The 20,075-nt window shown below is 35.3% G+C and overlaps 1 protein-coding gene across 18 annotated transcripts in view; it reads right to left on the bottom strand.

Moving 5' to 3' along the window:
• Positions 1-20,075, bottom strand: part of ADAM22 (ADAM metallopeptidase domain 22) — a 254,828-nt gene that overhangs the window by 9,899 nt on the left and 224,854 nt on the right. For 2 of the 18 annotated variants that reach the window (XM_031939952.1, XM_031939953.1), the window contains exons 27-32: positions 11,086-11,280; positions 8,087-8,187; positions 7,620-7,686; positions 5,073-5,183; positions 2,303-2,389; positions 521-550 (exon numbers count right to left, since the gene is read on the bottom strand). In XM_031939952.1, coding sequence (XP_031795812.1) covers positions 521-550; positions 2,303-2,389; positions 5,073-5,183; positions 7,620-7,686; positions 8,087-8,187; positions 11,086-11,280 — 591 coding nt within the window. Of the gene's footprint in view, positions 1-520; positions 551-2,302; positions 2,390-5,072; positions 5,184-6,949; positions 7,423-7,615; positions 7,687-8,086; positions 8,188-11,085; positions 11,281-20,075 lie in introns of those variants that run through there. The other 16 variants (XM_031939959.1, XM_031939960.1, XM_031939968.1 and 13 more) reach the window with 14 other exon arrangements.

The following is a 20,075-nucleotide window of genomic DNA, read 5'->3' as shown; positions in this document are numbered from 1 at the left end:
AAGACATGGCTTTTCAATGTTGTACCAAACCTCAATTTCACCCGTCATTGCAGGAGCCTATTTCTTAGGCCAATCAAGTAGGACAAAGCGGCCACCTTGTCAGCGGGCACACCAGACACCCTCTCATACTGCCCAGGCAGCTTTACACGTGCAATTGGGATACTGAGGCATTTCCCCATCCATACTTCGTGCATCCATGCAGCTTCTGGGCAGATGAAGACTTGAGACCTGATCCCAAAGACTATGAATTACTCTCTGGGAGCAGTATAAACTACTCAGCTGACCTTGTGGACAGGAATTGCCTCTTCCAGGGTACCATTTTGTTCATTATTATTAATAGGTGCTAAATTCATTTGCTAAAAAAAAAAAAATGGCCATTTGTCCATCAGCCTAGGACCAAACAAGTTTTGAGGGAATGATGGTGGGGTGGGTGAAACAAACTAGAATCTGCCCATAAGCCTTAGGAATATAGGGCTAAGGGTGAACAAAATTTAAAGAAAACATAAAAAAATGATCTTACCTGTCTTGTTGACTTTGGCCATCTTGGGAGCTGTAGGTGAGGGTGGGATGTTTAAATATCAGAATGTGTGTGTAGGAGGGTCCAGTGTGGGAAGGTAGGATATGTCCGTGGTGAAGGAGGTGGTGGGATACATGTGAGTGAGTGAAGGGTATCTCTGTGGAGTCAGGCAAGGGGTTATGCCATGAGTGGGGTATATGCAAATGTCATGAGTCAAGCTAAAATGCAGGTAGGCCTAATCATTTTCTCAAACTATTTGCAAGATTATTCTAAATGGTACCCTGGAAGAGAAAGTCCACCTCTCTGGGTGCTGGGTGCGCTTTCTCTCTCTCTCTCTCTCTCTCTCTCTCTCTCTTTTAAAATTTTGATTGTTTTAAAAATCTTGTTCAATAAATACCAACTCTAGTCATTTACCTGAAAGTGTTCTTATAAGCTAATCTGAAAAGAGAAGGTATTTAAAGAACCATTTTTTCCTCCAGTGATAGCTTTCTTTGCCTTCAGTATTACCAAAGTTAAAAATGAGGACCAGTCGATAGGAAAATATAAGGATGAATGGTGGTTCTTGACAACTAAATACTAGAAACACAATTCAGAGCTGCTGCAAAGCAGAATCCAGTCACATGATCTAAACAGGACACTGGGTAGCTTCTGCAATGTAAGAATCACAGTTCCTATTTGTGTAACTTAAGAACATTGGTTTTCTTGAAGCTTTTGGTTTCCACTTGAAGTGGTCTCCACAAAGGAAGTTCAAGTACCCAGAAAGTTTGTGAAGAGCTAAATTTCTTATTGGAAGGAAGACTGTGTTAGAACCAGTGTGACATCTATTCTAGCCAGGGCTAACTCTTGGATTCAAGAAGACCTGGATTCCAGTTCTATAACTGATATATTACTATCTCTGTGTGGCCATGAGTAAGCCACCTGAAAGCTCCACATCCTGAACAACTTGATTGAGACCATGAAGTCTTCAGCCTTTAGAAGAAGGGGATTTCCACATTGGGATGCTGATGAAATCTCAGGTCCAGATCAAGTATACCAATAATAATTAATAATAATGTTGAAGACTTTATATTATTGATAATCCATGGAAAAAAATGATTGGAAAATATATTCTCAGTGTAACTGTTGGTCAACACCTAATAATCATTCTAGCCAAAATATACTCAAGACCATCCTACACATTTTCACATGTAGCCATCATGCTTTCAATGAGCTTCATGGTCATAGTAAAAAAAAAAAAAATCCAATACATTGTTTAAAAGAGGTAAAATTCCACGGCCTTCTGTCTTCTTTTTTTTACTCAAATTTAGGATGCCCTCTCTAGTTGAGGCAAGGGGCAGGAAGAATGCTTTATGGAGTCACTTGATTAGATAAATTAAATTTGGGTTGGGTTAATGTTTATTAGTGGAAGGTATGTCTCATGCCTGTAAGACACTAGTTAGCATAAAATGAAAAGGAAGCTACTAAAAAGCTAGAGAGATGGTAGAGGGAGAGGGCATGCACTAATGACACCCCTTTCAAATGGTTTTATTTGAAACATTCAGAAAAGAATGAGAATTGCATGGAAAGCCGACAACAAACAACAACAAAAAATTAAACAGAACCCCCAAACCAGCAAATGAACAGGAATCCTTTCCACATATAGGGACTTGTATTGAGAGACACAAGATAGAGAGTCCAGCCCTACCCCAGTATTTTTAAGTGCTGGAGGTGAGGTGGGGTGGGAAGGGAGAAGGGGTATGGAACTAGTAAACTTTGAAAAGAATATAGAATTAATTCACCAAATACCTAAAGTATGGTCCTTCAGAGTTTTTATTCACATCTTCTACCCACTTAGCTACATTATATTCTCTTTTGAACCATGGGTTTAAATACCTGCAGAAAGCAATGGAAGGAACAGAGAAAGCAGAAGAACAAGATAGAAAAATCTGAGAACACATGGGACAAGCTTAGCAAGGATGTTTTCCCCCTTCAAATGCAAACAAACCAGGGTGGATGGTGGGTGGTGGATGGGGATGAGGTGGATGGGGAGGAGGCCATCTGTACAAGGGCATGGGAGGGGGGGAATCTCAGCTACAACAAGGCTCGAGGCAATCACTCTGGAGTGTAGTCATATTTCTGGAGAACAGTTTCCTGTGGGCTCCCTAAGGGATTTAGAAATTCTTTTCTAGATACTACTAGTGGCCCTTCATAGTCTCATCCCCGAATGATTTTATTCTAATCATTTCCTGTTAAATGGCTCTGGCTATTCAGAGTGTAACAAATGAAATCTGCTATATGGGAAAGAGAAAATTGTAAGAATACCATTAAGAAAAGGAAAAAAGCCTGACTAGAACCATAAATTTAGAGCTGGCAAAGAGACCTTAGTGGTCAGCTAGCCCAGGAGTTCTTAACCTGTGATATGTGAATTTGATTTAAAACAAAAGATTTTTTTGGATAACTATTTCAACATAATTGATTTCCTTTGTCACCTTATTCATTCTATTGTATGTACTTTAAAATAGTATTCTAAGAAGAGGCTCTAAGGCTTTCCCACTGCCAAAGATGCCTATGACTCAAAAAAGGTTAAGAACTCCTGATCTAAAGCAGCTAATTCATTTTACAGGTGAGAAAACTAATGTCTAGAAAGAGGAGAAATGATCTGCTCAGGTAATATGATAACAAGGGACAAATCTGGAATATGAATTCAAGTTCTCTGGCTCCAAATGCAGTCATTTTTCAGTACAGTACCATGAGTCTGCCTTCTCTCAGATGAAGGAAAGACCTCTCATACCTTGTTCTATCTTTCTCTCCATCCAAAAACAGTGCTAGATGGGCAGTCTCTAAGAGATTATGCTTGGGAAACAAAGAGAAGTCAAGTCCTTGGCTTCTAGAGCCATTAGCATTATAGTTGTCCTGTCAGGGTATTGAGACTGGTTCTTGGTGTTTAGCTATGTCTGCAAGGTACATCCTTTCCCAAATATGTGCACTCTAGCATACAGCGACTCAGATTTCAATTTAAAAATGGCCCATGAGAGTCACTCTCCACATAACTATCTCAAGTTGGGTATCTGGGGTCCAAGGATATCGTAAATGGCTCATCTCATTTCCTTTCTGAGAGAGGCACTGAATGTATGTCTGAAGGGGCCACTACCCCCCAAAAGAGAAAACTTTAGGGAGAAAAGATTCCAATCTTGAGCAGCTTGATTTTGACTTTTGAGCTTTATCTTTAGGGCCAAATGCATATCTCCCTGGGGCTTTGTACCTGCAACTAATGGAGCATGTGAAGAGCCACAAGATCTGGATGAGTTTTCTCATCAGTAACACAAATAGATTAAGCCTCTTCTCTTGCCCACATCACAGAGACATTGTGGGAATTGATGAGATCAGCCCCACAAAGCCACGGAAGGGCCTTGGAAAGAAGCCAGAGCCGAAAATGGGGTTTTCTGATGACAAAGTCTCCTCCTGCCATCTTTATTTAGTTCTCAAACAGCTGTTTATAAATGCATTTGATTTATACCCTCATTACTAGAGTTATTTTTATTTTTTAAGCATATCAACCTATTCTTTCTTTCTAGATTTGATCTTTTCTTGCTTCCCTTCATTTTTAGATGTACCCAACATATCACACCAATGAAAATCAGATAGTTCAGTCTTTGAAAGAAGGATTTGTTTAGAAAGCTTCTGAGACCATTTTTGCCAATGATGCGCTGTCCCCCAAGTGAGGAATCAGCTTGCAACAGAGCCTTGCTGTTAGCCACAACCACCTTCAATGGGCCTTTTTTTTTACAGAGAGAGAGAGAAAGAGAGAGCAAATGAAAACTTGCTTGAAGCTCTCAATAGAGTCTCTGAACCCAAAGTAAAAGTTGAAAAAAGCCAATACAGCCACAGATGAAGTGCTAGTTAAAGCTCTGGGCTAGGGGAGGATACTACAGGAAGCCCATGCAGCTATTACCAGCTAAGACACTGACATAGCCATACCACGAACTGAGACACTCACAGACCCCCTGCAACTTCAGGGACCTGAAGGCCAGTTTGCTCCCTGCACTTCAAATGCAAATTCAATGGACATAACATCCTGACAATGGCTATCCACCATAAGGCTTGCCATTTGAGGTCAACTTCACTCTTTCCAACTGGGCAGCATTTCAGAGCGTTAGAATCTCTTTACTCAAGGCCGTGGAATAGAGCCTTTCAATTGCTTCTTTTAGGGATCTGCCCATTAAGCATTTGCAATTATCATCCCAATTATCTCAAGATATGGTGGTTAGATTGATGAAATAAAATCAAATTGCCCTAAAACCTACCTACTCAGTCTATATGACTCAACTTGATCTCATAGCGCAACATGCAGAAATGCCTCATACCCAGGCTTGAGAGTTTTAGTTTTTATTTATTTATTTTTAATTCTTCAGGCTGGAAAGGCAGGGAGAGCTTAGCTAGCGCCGGCTGCATCAGGAGCATCTCCAAGCAGTCACAGGGGGTTTCATCATAAATCAAATAACTGAGCTCAGATAAGGAAAAGACTTTGAGGAGAATTAAATGGCAGCCCAGAATAAAGGGGCAGATGGCAACTGACCTGTGGTCCTGACTCCCTGTCAAGGGGGGGTCGGAAACCCCTGGGCTTATGCCTTGGGTTGGGGTTGGCTGGTCGAGGGAGTGCCCAGGCTCGGATGCTTGGGGCTCCCTCCTGCAAAAACACAATATATAATAGAAAGTCTAAGCCAAAAAAAGAGTCAGTATTATGTACAACAGTGAGGAAGATGTACAGGCTTTGAGGAAAAACAATGCAGATTTAACAAAGATACCACAGGCTGTCAATCAGCAAAGCATACGTCTTCATGTTGTACTCCTCAGGATAAGGGTATTCCATTGGTTTGTCTTACCGCTTTCAGCAGAATCCTACTCTTCCAAAGGAGGCCCTCTAAAAGTCAAACACATCTGTGGGATGTCCCTAACTAGATCAAAGTCCCGCCTGACACCACATGTTATATTCTTACTATAGTTACTCAATGATATTACTATATCAAAAGTGAGGGAAATGGTGTAGTAACCAAGAAATCTGGAAAATGGAAGCTATTTTAAGGTGTCAGTGGAATCCATGTACAGCAAGGATGCTTATAAATAGGTTTTTAATCTCTTTATTGAAATTGTTTAGATACAAAAGGGGTACATGAGATAATAAGTCAGTTTCCAAAGGCTTGGTATTATTATTATTATTATTATTATATTACTCAAGGGAAATACATTAGTAAGTACATATTATTAAATGGAAGTAAATAAAGGACCATATTCTGGAAAACCAGTGAAAACTTTGAAATTTTACCAGTTGCTTGTTTCTCACCTACAAAGATGACTCATCATTGCTAATTTCTCTTTTTATATTTGAGCTCCCAAAGTTGTTCAAAAGTTTTTTGTGGTATCAGGTAATTTTAAAAAACGAGTCTTTGGGAAATTTATACCAAAAGACAATCATGTGATAACTCTAGAAAAGTGTTACAGTAACTCTACTTTATCTCTTTAGTACTGATAAAAATTAAATAACTCTTTGGTCCCAAACCTGTGGTTCTATTCTAATGTCAATATCATCTCCTTACCCTTACACCCCCAATTTTAGAAATGTTTAAGCCTTGTTATAGGAAATACAATTGGAAAATTAAAGAGTACATAAAGAAAATAATAGAGAAAAGTTTGCTTTTTTTTTTTTATCAACTTCATTCTAGGGAGCAACTGGATGAAAGACAGCTAAGTAAATTCTTAGCTTAGGTATCATATTGTGTAGCCCCATGCAAAATAACCAAACAAAACATTCCGAGAAGAGTTTATCAACAGTAAGACCTAAAGCACCTAAGTGCTTTGGGAGTGTGTGAGATAAACTCTCAGAGCTTGGGAGTTAATGGTGTCATTTTCTATTGCCATTCTGATTCATGCAATGGAATTACTCAAATTGCCCATTATTTCCCAGTGGATAACGAATCCTCTATATAAACTTTGACAAGCCACTTACAGACAATACCATTCAGCTTGGAAGATCCAAATTTCAGGGCAATGTTATTATACCTGGACTAAAAAAGGTAGGGTATATGATGCAAATGCTGATATAAGTTTCTAGCAAGCAGTGAACAAAATACTTGATATTCAGGCTTTTTTCCCCCAAAACAAAACTAACGAAAAAAAAATCATTAGTAAAGTATGGAGTAGCAAGTGTGACTCTGGGAATAACAATTATCACTAGAGTGAGTAAAAAGTGAAGATTCTGATAAGGGACAAGGGAAATGGAAATTGACCTGGGTTATAAGCATTATATATATAAAGATACAGATTTGGGCTATGTTGGCTTTCAGGAAGGTTGTTGAAGAATTTAATTAAGTGTGGCTATATATATATTACATATATATTTAAAAAGAGAGACAGAAAAGTGCAAGGTGATTACATTATTTTAAAATATTTCAGTATGAACTCTTCCTCTCTTATTTAATTTTTTGCATATACAATCTTATGTACAGTGCTATATTCAAAAATGTCAAAGCATCTTAAAGAGCAGAAAAAGTATAAATAGCCTTTTAAGTCTCTTTTAGTAAGTATGATAGCAATGTTTTATTTTGACTAGTCTGAGAGAATGCTTAGTTCACAGCCATGAAAATTTCTGAGCAGCAGCTTCAATTTGGGAGGAGATCATCCAAGTATATTTGGACTCTTTTCCTAATGCTTTCAAGGTGGGAATGAGTATTAGGGGAGAAAAAGAGAGTGATCTCTCTGGAATGGTTGAACCCAGTGTGATGAAAAGAAAAAAAGGAAAGTTAGCAGCATTCCCTTCAAACACTGAACCAAGACACCACAAAGGAAAATTACTGCAGAATTAAGCCTGCAACAAGGGTAGAGACCCTTACTGTCATTGAGTATTGCTATGGGCACAGTTGCGAAGATGCCTATGTAAAAAAGAAAAGTTATGGTTAATTTTCCAAGGGCAAAAAGAGAGTTAAAATGTAAGAATAAAACAGATTATGCCAAAGCATTGATTTCTACTTCTTTGACCAGCTGACCAATTAACTTGAAAATGATCAACTCATTTTCTTTAGAACAAGTCACAAGGAAGCCTCTTTTTTCATTAGAGAGTCAGACTTACTCAGTTGAATTAGATCGTGGTCTAAATCTTTTGCCTCTGACTTTCTTTCTGTTGCCTCCTAGATTACCTGAAAAAGATGAGTTGGAGATCAAAGATTAAGGTAATTATGCATGTTAAAATATTATTTTAAATCTATTTGCAAGAGTTTCTAATTCAGAAGACCATTTTTATTAATCAAATATGCAATTCAAAGCAGCCAACAGCAATTTCTAGTTATGCAGTGTTCTCTAACTTGCATTTATCATTAATAAGAGAGTTATATCCTTATTCCACGTAAAACCAGCTTGGATTCTCATATTATATTTCCTTTTCTCTGCTGAGCACATAGTAAGCGATTAATGGTGCTCCTTCATTGATGGATTATTGACTTCAATCATCTTATAAAGGAAAAGGAAGAGAGAAAGAAGCTAGCCCAATCGAATCTGACCCAATTGAATAGGGAATTTAGGGATTTCAATTTTCCTTACCCTGCCATGAGTTACTCCGAGGTCTTCCATTTTCACAGATGTCCGAAATATGTTTTGTATCTGGAATCCTTTCACTCCAGGAATGGGAGAGTCCATTTGACCTGAAATTGAAATAGACATGTAATGTTTACCTCTCTTCCTCTTAGTTTTCCAAGTTAAAGATTAATAAACAAAACTGCTTATATCATTATGCAATACATAAAATAAATAATAACAAAATTAACAATCTGGGGAAATGAAAGAATGAAGAGAAATAAAAAGTATTACATGAAGAATAGAATCGCACAAAAATCAATTTAAGAAAAGTCAAATACAAAGGAACCCCCTTATAACATGGTTGTTGTTGTTGTTATTGTTATTGCTATTATAAACTACTCCAGGCTGGAAATTTAGTGACCACTCACAGACCCAATCCAAATAAATCCAGATCAGTGTGGACTTTTTCACCTCTTCTATTTCTAAACTGAGCCTGTTTGTCCCTCCATAGGCAGCCTGGTAGTCTCACTCCCAGGAACTCACCCTATAGGTAAAGGACTTAGACTAAGACACCTGATCAACTTTAGTCCTACTACTGCTCAGAATTCCTGAGTTCAAACAAAATACCAGCTTCGGCTTCCTCAATAGCAGGGACTGCAGGCGTATACGCCATCATGCCCAGATAACATGGTTCATTATTAAATTGACTTGGATATACAATTTCTGATTAGGTTCAGAGCATACAGTAAAAACCTTGACATGGTTCATTTGCTTATAACAGGTTAGTCTTGTTTGCCAATACCAGGGTTATAAAGAGGTCCTGCTGTACTTGTTTCTTAAGGATAAGGCCATGATAGAGTTTGATTAAGATTTACTCAAGACAAATATGATTAAGCCATAAAGATGATACTGTTGCTTCCTTAGAAAATAAATCAACTTCTCCCCTGATAAATGGCATTTTCTCCACCAATATCATCTAAAAAGTTTATTGATTCGTCAAATAAATGCCAATGGACTTGGTCGGACATAGATCATGGACACCTTTGTGGGTTGGTTCCATTAACCACTTTACTGCCATTTGTATATTTGTGTCCCAGCATCTTTAAATGTAATATTTGTTAGAAACAAAATGGACAGACCTACCTGGTATTACACAAGAACCACTTCATGATATTCTACATACCCATGGAGGAAGAGTAAAAAGACTCAACATACTTTTCCAAGCTGCTTAAGATTTGTAACCTTGAGCCTTGATGAAGTTCTGGAAACCAACCAAATGCTTTTGTTGGTGTTTCTGATGACTGCTTTTGTGCTTTAGAAAATGGCATCTTGCTTCAAACATCACACATCATGATGGAAAATTGTTATAAATCTTCTCTTAAAAGGAAGATTTCTTACTAAATTACTTTGGATCAAATAATTAAGTGGATACACCATGCACCAATACATTATTGGTTCTCTGAAGTTAAGATAACATTCTTTACTATGGATGGCTAACTAAATGGTGTTCTATTTGGGACAACAATAACAGAAATACTACTGAAATTTACTCAACATCCTCCATTTATCCACTACATTACTTAATTTAAAATTATATTTTACAGAAAAAATATGCCTGTGCTATGGAAAACAGAAGGACCCTCGTCCCCTTTAACTATACCTGATCCTTTCTCCAAAACAAACAAAAAAGCAAAACAATAACAAAAAAAAAACACCAAAAAAAAAAAAAACAACCAAATAAAAAAACAGTCCAACAACAACAACATTCTCTCTATTCTCTTCTCAAATTCCACATTCTTTAAGTAGAAATTATCTTTTCTAAGCTGGGTGTACGGTAACTTATTATAATAAAGTATAACATTAAAATGAAAAAAGAGAGAGCTCCTAGGAAGTTTTTAAAAGGTTTCCATACCTTATCAAACTTCCTATTTTTATTGCTTATTCATATATGTTTTTGATGAGTAAGATCTATTATGGAAAAAAAATTGGGGAGAGACAGGGGAGGTGTTTCATTATATCAACAGTTTGAGAAGTGATCCCTTTTGCTAATAGGACAATAGTAAAGCCAGAGATCATAGAATTTTAAGTCCATTCTAACTTAAATTTTTTATCTATCACTCTACTTGCTTTCTTTCCGTTTACAATCCAAAGTAACTACCATTCTAAGAATAACACATAAGGTGTTAATATATTTACACCCTCCACTGCCCCTGCTCCCCATTACCAATAATGAGATTATTCTATGGATCAGTTTTCTTTCACTATGAAACCAGGCTAACCATTATGAATATTTCCTAAAGCATTCCAGCAATTTCTGTTTTTCCTCATTTTATCCCGTGAAATAATTATAAATCATGCAGAATTTTAAGGGCTATTTATGTAATTTATGAACTTGGAGCGAAACTATGATATCAGACTCCAAGAAACAGATGAATAATGCATCTACCCATACTATAGTGATATGAAAGCTGGCAAACACACATCAAACCAGTTTTGCTAGCACTAAGCTCAAAATTGCATACATCTAGGAAAAATCATTCCAGGAATAAAATGCAAAACTAGCAATCCTTAATGCAACATTCAAAAGCACATTTCACAATAATTAATTTTTGCTTCACGTCTAGCTTTTATTTTAAAAACACAACATAGTATTTAAAGACTTTTCTAAATAGCATTAATACTATAAGATTACTTTACTTATTGCTTTTTTATTGAAGCATGATAGTAACCTTTTTCTTTGACTACAAGACCATGATATGAAACCCACCATTAAAAATATCAGTGAACACTAATTTTTCCTTGAGATATATGAGAAATAGATTGTTCATCACCCTCTTGGGTTGCTATGAACATAAGGTTGTTTTTTACTTATTTGATTTTTCTCATTTGATTAGGAAAACTGACAGTTTAGAGCATAGGGTACTTTAGAGTACCTCTCCCCCCATCCCAGAACTCATGCATGTAATCAAAGAACAAGGGATACTATTTATAACATTCCAGAAAGAAGGAAGAAGTAATCAAACCTGCTGCAAAATAATGAAATGTTCTGACTAATGGAATAATGTGGGATGGAACAGGTAGAAATCTGAAAATGCGACAGAAAAGCAGACCTCTTCTTAGAACTAGATGCTGAGTTTGTGCTGACTCCCGGAGGCATGTCGCTATAAAAAGAATCGGCATCTCCAGGCTTTTTTACATAATCTCCCTGGGGTAATTGTCTAAAGCATAATAAACATTTTAAAGTCAGAAAACAAGACACACGTACACAGACATATACAAATATTAGTTCAGGAAAAAAAGAGGTAGGGCTAATGATCTATATGAATCAAGTCTATCAAAACACACAAAATTATTACTAAAGGTGACAAATGAAAGTCATTTTCATGATGAGTATTTGGAAAGGCCATGATAGCCATGCTCAAATGGTTGGTTAAAATAGCCTTACACTCTTTCAAAAAGATTAAGTGAAGCGCTCTGTTTTGGTAAGTTAGCCCCTACTATCTTCGGAACTCTTCATTTCACTTTTATATTTAACAATTAATTCGTTTCAAATGGAAGATTTTAGGGTAGAAAACTTTGGAGCAGATGACTACAGCTTTACCCCTGGGCTGAAGAAACTCATCTTCATGATTCCCGTATACTAACAGAATCTTAAAATAGGGATTCTTAAGCCAGGGTTCATGATTTTGATTTTAAAAATATATTTAGATTAGTGGATTTCAACATAACTGGATTCCTTGATAATCCTATGCATTTGAAACATTAATCTGAGAAGCAGTCCAAAGGTTTCACCAAATTGCCAAAGGTGCCCATCACACAAAACGTTAAGAATTCCTATTTAAAAAACTGACTTATTCTCTCCCAATTGTTTTATTATATGATACAACTACAGTCGTATTAGGGTTCTATGTACCTTTCTGGGCTTCAAAATCTGCTTAAAAGAAAGGTGGATAAATGGAATATGATTCAGTGGAGAAATCAAAAGGTAACTTAATATTTGGAATATCAGATGTATGAAGAAGAGTAAAAAAGTAGAACTATTTATCCCATGGAAAAGATAAGTAAGGAATGATTTAGGAACTTTCTCCTGGAGCTCAGAAGGGATATATAATGATGGTGACAACAGTTTTCCATCCTCACTGAGAATGGGCAAAAACAGGAAAAAATGAAATTAAAAATATAGCTGATATAATCATATCAATTAAGATAGTTACATAAATTTCACCTCAGTTTTTTATTTATAAAAGGAACAGTAAAGATGAGATAACCTCCAAGGTGCCTTCCAGTTTCCAACCTTCTCATTTGTTTTCTATGGTTTTATTAAGGTCTTTCTTAGAAAAAGAAGAGTAGATACCATAGAACAGAGCCTGAGACATTTAGTAACTGGGTGATTTAAGCAAATCATTGAACTCCACTGAACTTTGGTTTTCTCATCTATAAAAGTAAAGGTTGAAATACATGATCATCAATGACCCTTCTTGCTCTAAATCTATAATCCTATGATTCCATTTTAAGTTTCCATTATCCTCAGGTCAGGTTGGGCATATCATGTTTCACTCAATTCTTCATCGTCACTCAATGTACCAAATGTACATTTGATTATTTCCCAATGTGTAGCTGAGCTGATAACTATGACCACAACTTCATGTGGTTCAATTCCAATGCAGTCATGGATCTAAAAGCAAAATCAATATCAGGCTGGACATTCTACAAAGAATAGGATTTTAATTAATCTCTATGAAGAAGTATAAATTAAATGACTGTTTCAATCATTCTTTACATTCTTCTATTTGTATAGTATTGCCATTTACTTAAGCTAGCCTCTAAGGACATATGTGATGCTAAATTTTTGGAAGAAAGCTACTTTCAGATGCTGTCATTGATTTGTGCCAACTCCTACATTGTAATAAGATTTTTTTTTCAAATTTTGTTCATTTGTTTTCTTTAATAATAACATGCCTCCTTCTTGAAATTGTGTTAACATTGTCTTATATATGAATTTAGAAGCAATTTTTCAACTAAAGGTGGAAAAAAACCTCTCTGCTGAGTTAGAGAATTCCACTCTATTCCTTGTTATGACAGAGGAAATTAGTATTCCTTATTATATTTGCACTTTTAGCTTAATTTCACATTTTGTGAATTGTTTCTTCTAAAGGCTCATTTAAAATATATACAAGGACTCAGCTTAGTAATGCCCAAATATGTTCCTAACGTAAATAAAGCTATCAGAGATTATCAATGTAAATCAAGTATGACTATTTTTCTTCTAAACTTTTAGTTTTTTAAATCATTTTATGTTTATTTCTGATACCTTCCTCACTAGTTGACTAACTTCATCTGTACTTGTGGGGAAAATGGCCTCTCAGTGATTTCACAATTTGTTTTTACCATGGTCAAAATTCCCCCTCTAGATTATACTGGCCATAGCACTGATGTTACCAATAAAAGTGCCTCAGTCATCAGATTCTTATAATACCCAAGAACTGCATACTGCTCTGGTCACAATCTTTATAGATTAAAGGAAATGTTAAATTCACTGAACTGGATTTAAATAAATACTAAAGATAATATTTAAATAATAACAATATCCCATTATCATTTCCCAGCAAGTACTTTGTCTTTTAAAGGATTTGATTATCTTGCTATTAATGAAACTGTAATACTGTAAACTTCTCAAAGGCTTATCATCTTCACTATATAGGATAAATAACTTTTCATAGAGAATTGGGTGCTTCACTAAGAATAATTAGTGTTTATTATAAAATATTGGTCATTGTTGATGTGGTCTCAGGTAAAATGCTTATCCACCTTCCTGTCAATGAAATTTATTCTTACTTCTAATCTTCGTACATCAGATACCATCTTGGTAAGTCATTATTGAAGATGAGGAACATCTGGTTCAATCTCATTTGTCATTTTTTCTCAAATTTCTCTCATTGCTGCCCCAAAGCTCTGATTATCTAAAAGTTCTTATGCAAGTTCTAAATATTTTCTACATTTTTGCTAAATTCTACCTGCATGACTCAGGGGAAGATATTTCACTTCCTTATCTATTAGTTTCCTCATCTATAAAAGAAGGGAATAAGATGGATCTCTTGTCCAGTTCTAATGATCCTAAAATCCTAATCCTCCCAAAGTTTTTGACACAATAAAAAAATTTGACAAAGATATTAAGTGTGTTAGCCATTAAAAAGTCTTTTCAAGTTCTATTCTACTATGAATTGGACTTACATTTTTCCCTTCAACATTCTCCTCAGGTTGCCTGCATTCTCTTTGTTTCCAAATACTTCTATAGTTTAAAAGAGTAATTTTAAAAGCTGACGCTTCCCTTCAGAGTGCCAGCTACTCCTCACACCTCAGTGTCCTTTGTTATTCTAAAGTGTCATCCTTAGTCAAGTAACTGATAAAAAATGTTAAGGCTGACCCATATAAAACACCAATTTCTATGTCTCCCCAGGCTGATGCTGCTTATTCGTTTGGAACTTACTCTCGCTTTTCTTCAGAAGGAAAGAAGTCTAATCTATTTTACAATTAGTTTATTCAAGTGATGAATTTATAGATATAGAGACTGGTGGCTGAATACCAATGGTTTTTGAGCTGAATCCAAAATTTAATTGGTCATCATCTAATTTCTACCATTTTCTAGGGCTGGTGTATAATTGATCTTATCTGCTTTTTGGATTTTATGATGTGCCTATGACAAATAATTTCAATTAAAATGGATAGGCATCTTCTTCTATGCTTAATCAATGAAATGTATTGTGCTATAGGGGACACTGGACTTGGATCTGCCGTGAGCTAGCTGCATGAACTTTCAAGTTTCCTCTCTTTCTGGACTTCAGCTTCTTTATCTTTTAGTTGTGTCATTCTATAATCTTCTATATCCTCTTCTAGCTAGGTGATATAATGGTTCTCTCACTCTAGAGAAAGACCTGTGTTCAAATAGAACAGCTGTGTGTCCCTCAGCAAGTCATGTAACTTCTCTCTGCTTCAGTTTTATCATCTCTAAAATGGGATTAATAATAGCACCTACCTCTCCAGATGGTTGTGAGGACTAGAAGAGATATTATATTACAGTGCTTTGCAAATTTTAGGGCAATACATCAATGTTTACTTTCATCTTCATCTCCATCATCATATCATTTGGTTGATTCTCATTTGGTTTTCAGAAAATTCATCATTTCCTTTCCTTAACCTCTGTTCCCTTCCAATTATGTGGTCAAGACCAAAGTTTTCTAATTATTAATTCCACACAAAAAGTAATTGCTTTGTTCCAGGTCTTATTCTTTTATTATTCCCAGCAAACATTTTCATTTTCCTAAGCCTCCTTGAGTCATGTTTATTTTTCCTAAAGTTCAGTGTTTAATTCTCTAAGCTGAAGTTTCGTCATTCAATGCAGAAGACTTCCAGAATATTCAGCTAAAAAGTTTTTGGTGAGAATTTTTAATGACCTTGCACTGAGATTATCAGGTAGTCTGTGAGGTCTTTTATGATCATTGTCAAAGCAGGAAAAGATATAGTTTTTACATTGATAATATTTATAAGCAAAAACTGATTAGTGTACTTTTCAGCCTCTCTTAAATTTGAATCTTTCTTTGAGAAGACAATCTGATGGAATCCTTTATAGGACTTTATTTTGAGATTTGAAAGAAAAAAGAAAATTAATCATTTAAAAGCATGTTATGATACTTTATGTTAAGACTTAGGAAACTTTTCCCTGGCATCATAATTCCAGACTGGTAGGCCAAATTTTCTGGAATTAATTCACCCTGTCCTTCCTCATCCTTGGAAAAATTTAAATTATCACATAGACCTCTAGGAAAATGTCTGATAGTGTCTTGGGACAGTCCAAACTTTTTAAAGATGGTCAAAAAAACTCAACATTTAAATTTACTAGACTTAAAGTCTACTTAAGGTGATGTAAGACATGTAAATTAAGTCAAATGATCAACCTCCAACCCCAGAGGAGGTAATTTCCAAGGCCTTGTGTGTACTTTGGATCATCTGTATGGAATTTAAGTTTGCATGTTAGTTTTGAGAAATATTACATACTAATGTCACATTGCAAGTCCATGGAAATCATTAAAATGATAAATGTAGAAAACAAACTAAGAAAGGATTAAGGGAAGGTGGGAAGATCACCCAATGAAGATAGCTTTAAAAAAGCACTGTGTGCTCCTGATTAAGTTGAATTCTGAGGATAAGAAGACATGATATAATCAGTATATTTCTTATATAGAATACTGATTTAAATTAAATGGAGATAGAAGAAAAGATTCAGGTCTTATTGGATTTTTCTTTCTTATCTACGTTTCATTAGTTTGACTTCTTTTCCTTCTATGCTTTCTAGTTGAAATAGACCAAATATATTGAAGTAATGGAGGCACATTAGAAAATTCAAAACCAGGGACTCCCAATCACTACTTCTGGGACCTAAGGTAAATTACTTCAGTTCTCTGGGTATCAATAAAATTTAAAAGTTGGACTAGATCAGAAGTAACCAACAGGCCTCCAGAACCAGATTAAAATATAATTGGGAAATATTTAACAAAAGAAGTAAAAGTACAATTGAACATGATAATTCAATAGATAATTTTCTAATTCAACATGCAGCCTGCAGAAATCCTCACCTAGAATTTAGTAGCCTCCATTTAAAAATTATTTTATTCTGAATTTAAGCAACAAAACAAATATTCCCATTTTTATTTCAGTTTGATGTCAACTTCTAAATGACATCTAGGCTAAATAACATTTTAATTCTATTCCAGGTTTAGATTTATAATCCAATGATTTTTAATTTTTTTATTTAAAAACAATAAAATAAAGCATTTCCACATATGCAACAAAACACACAAAAAGAGGATTCTATGTGAAACCATGAATCTCTATCTCAAACTGTTTGCTTTAAGAGCCTATGATGTTGATGTCCTATTCATAAACTATTATCAAAAGTCCAAAGCCTAAATTCCTATTGCAAAATGTATAGAGATAGGGACTGAAATCCCAGGAAAATCCATCCACAAAAGCAGGTTAAGTACTTCTGTTATACAATCTTAGTTGTCTAGAGAATTTGAGAAATTAGGTAATTTACTCAGAATCCCATAGGGAGCACGTGCCAGGGACAGATTTTGAATCCAGGCCTTCCTTGCTCCATGGTCAGCTCCCTTTGCGGATATATTTGTATTGCCTCTTGGTACAAGAAAATTTACATAGTGCTGCTAATTCTAAAATACACAAGCAGTAGAATGGATAGTCATCCCTATGAACTAAATGAGTTCTCAGGCTAATTTCTAGGCACTTGGTCTTATGATTTTATATAACCCAAAGCTATCTGAATTGTTTTTCTATATTTCTAGTAGCATTTCAGATTATTTTCATAGTGCACCACCAAAAAAAGTGCTCGTTTCCTTCATAATCAACTGAGTGGCTGTTGGGGGGGAGATGTCCATGGTGCTTAGAAATCTCAGCCTTCTTTCACACTTGCCTTTGAATTATAACTATTATTTTGTATTATTTATCTTCCCTTTTTGGTGGTTCCAAACCTATGATTCCATCAATACGGATATCTCTACTATGGAAACTCTTTCCACTAATGCAATCTACAAATTATTTGTAACATTATGGCCTCAGAGAGAAACAGAAACGCCTAAGGCACTTTGAGGGTAACAGTTACTCCCAGGACCACACAGCTAGTTTATGCAAAAATCAGCACTTGCACTTAGATCTTGCCTTGCTCCAAGGCAGGCTCATCAATTAATTAAAACTGACTGAACTGAATTGAATAATTCTATCAGATACTGAGAATGAGTTTCCAATAGGAATTATTATTAGTTTCATTCATAGAAGTATTTGCTTCCCTTCTCCTCCAAATCGCCTAGTATACCAAATTTAGCATTTTGATGGCATTTTGCCACCAAGAAAAGCCTAAGTATAATTTATGCTCCCTTCATTCTCTCACAGACAATTTCAAGAAAAAGGCCAGGCTTGCCAACATTTCTAAGAGCTTAATATATCTAAGGGAACCCACTCAAAGCCATCTCCATTTCCCCCTAACTTCATATATCTACCTTTTCTTAATCAAGCCTCAGAGAGCACAAGAATCTTCATGAAATCATCAACCCCATGAAAACCTAGCTTAAAAGGCAATAAAACGTTAAATGGTTTATTTCTGTTTCTTGATTCCTTAGTAACTAAGCAGATGTCAGTTTGGATGACTATAAAAATACTTGTCTTTGAGGCTGTTTCCCTCTCTCTATACCATCTCCCCTTCTGTTAGTGGTTCAAGTTTTTGGGTGTCTGCCACATATCTATATCTTATCTTATAAGGGAGACAAGCTTTACTTCAGAATAATAGTGACATTTCTGTATCACTTTAGGATGTAAACAGCGTCTTAACCATCTTCTCCAAATCCTAGTTCTCCTTGCAACTTGAGAATTAATGCATACATTCAGATTCAATAGCCACAGACAAGGAAGGGAGGAGGTGATAGAGGTTAGGGTGTCCTGAAAAAAGCATGATACACATCTGTGGATGAGCCCAGAGGGGTCCTCAAATTGGAAACCAGACACAAGAGCTCACTGAATATCTCAATTGACTGCTGAATTTCAGGAAAATAGGAAGAGAAGATTCTTAGTGAATAAATTCCTCACCTTGATAATGTAGCAAGGGAATATAGAGAGGCTATAAATGATTTGCTCCAGAATTTTCTTTGTGCCATCTATTTGTATATTTTAATGTTATATGCAAAGCATTTCATATACTAAAAAAGCATTATATAAATGCAAGCACTTATTGTTGCTATTATTATCTTTGTTTTATACATATATTCATTATATTATGCCCCTTCACAGTGGAAAACAATGGAATTTGCTTAGGAACATTTATACTATCATTGGCCTAGATATCAAGTGAACCTTAATTTAAGTTCTAGAATTAGTCTTAAACTTAATCTACTAATGAACTATACTAATTAAACTAATTAACCATACTAACTTTAGAAAGCCTCCTTGGAAATAATGTCTATTATTTGGATTCAGTGGTCAATGAAGCAGCTTTTAAATGTCAGGTACTTTTTTTTTAATGAAAAGGAAAAAAAATAGTTAAATTAATCTTTGCCTCTTGCCTGTTCTCCACAATTTGGGAGGTGTTTGAGTGCAGAGAGGCAGATGGTTTCTACTAGGAATGGAAATAAGGACTGGAATAAGGAGATTGTGTTTGAGTAACCTAGTTCTGCCACATTGGGCAAATCTCTGCTTCCTCATCTCTAAAATGGAGATAAAAATACTTGCACTGCCTACCTCACGGGATTGTCCTGCAGTTCAAATGAGATGATACACATTTAATATTAATACAAGGGTCACAAACTACATTGATTAGGGATGATACATTCCAATCTTTCTACCATTCTTCTTGAGATTCAAACCATATTATGTATGTAATGAATAGTGAATAAGCATTTTCTTATACATTTTCCATATAATTTCCAAAACTCTCTAGTATTTGTTTAATTTTAAAAGCACTGAGAAGGGAAAGGAAAATCATGAAAGTGATTTAATTTTTAAAAGTTCATTTCAAATTTCAAAGGATGAAAAAGGTGAAGAGAAAATTTGGCTAAGACCTGATAAGGTATTAATAACATAGGTTGCACTTTATTCGTAATACTACCTTAATCATTTGCTAGGATCAGGAAAGTAGAAATGGTCACATTCTAAGAGAATGTTAAGTAATGTGCATTTATATATATATCTTTAAGCAATCAAATAGTTAAAATGTGAAACATAAACTAAACCTTCCATAGAGTCATGAAAATGCACATCTCTCATGTGTTGGTGGAAGTAGGGTACTATGTGGGTGGAATATTGTATATGCTGTCAAGTATCCCATCTGGTTAATTTTGCTGAATTGGTTCTCCCCCTTCTCTCTTTTTTATTTGTTACAATAGGTGACTTTTGGGGTAGAAGAGGGGAAAGGATATATTCAGAAATATAAGAGATGTAAAAAATAAAAGATACC

The sequence above is a fragment of the Sarcophilus harrisii genome, chromosome 5 (genome assembly GCF_902635505.1).
Source record: "Sarcophilus harrisii chromosome 5, mSarHar1.11, whole genome shotgun sequence".
NCBI lineage: Eukaryota > Metazoa > Chordata > Mammalia > Dasyuromorphia > Dasyuridae > Sarcophilus > Sarcophilus harrisii.
Note: the sequence above shows the minus strand (reverse complement) of the source record. Positions and strands in the feature narration are given on the sequence as shown.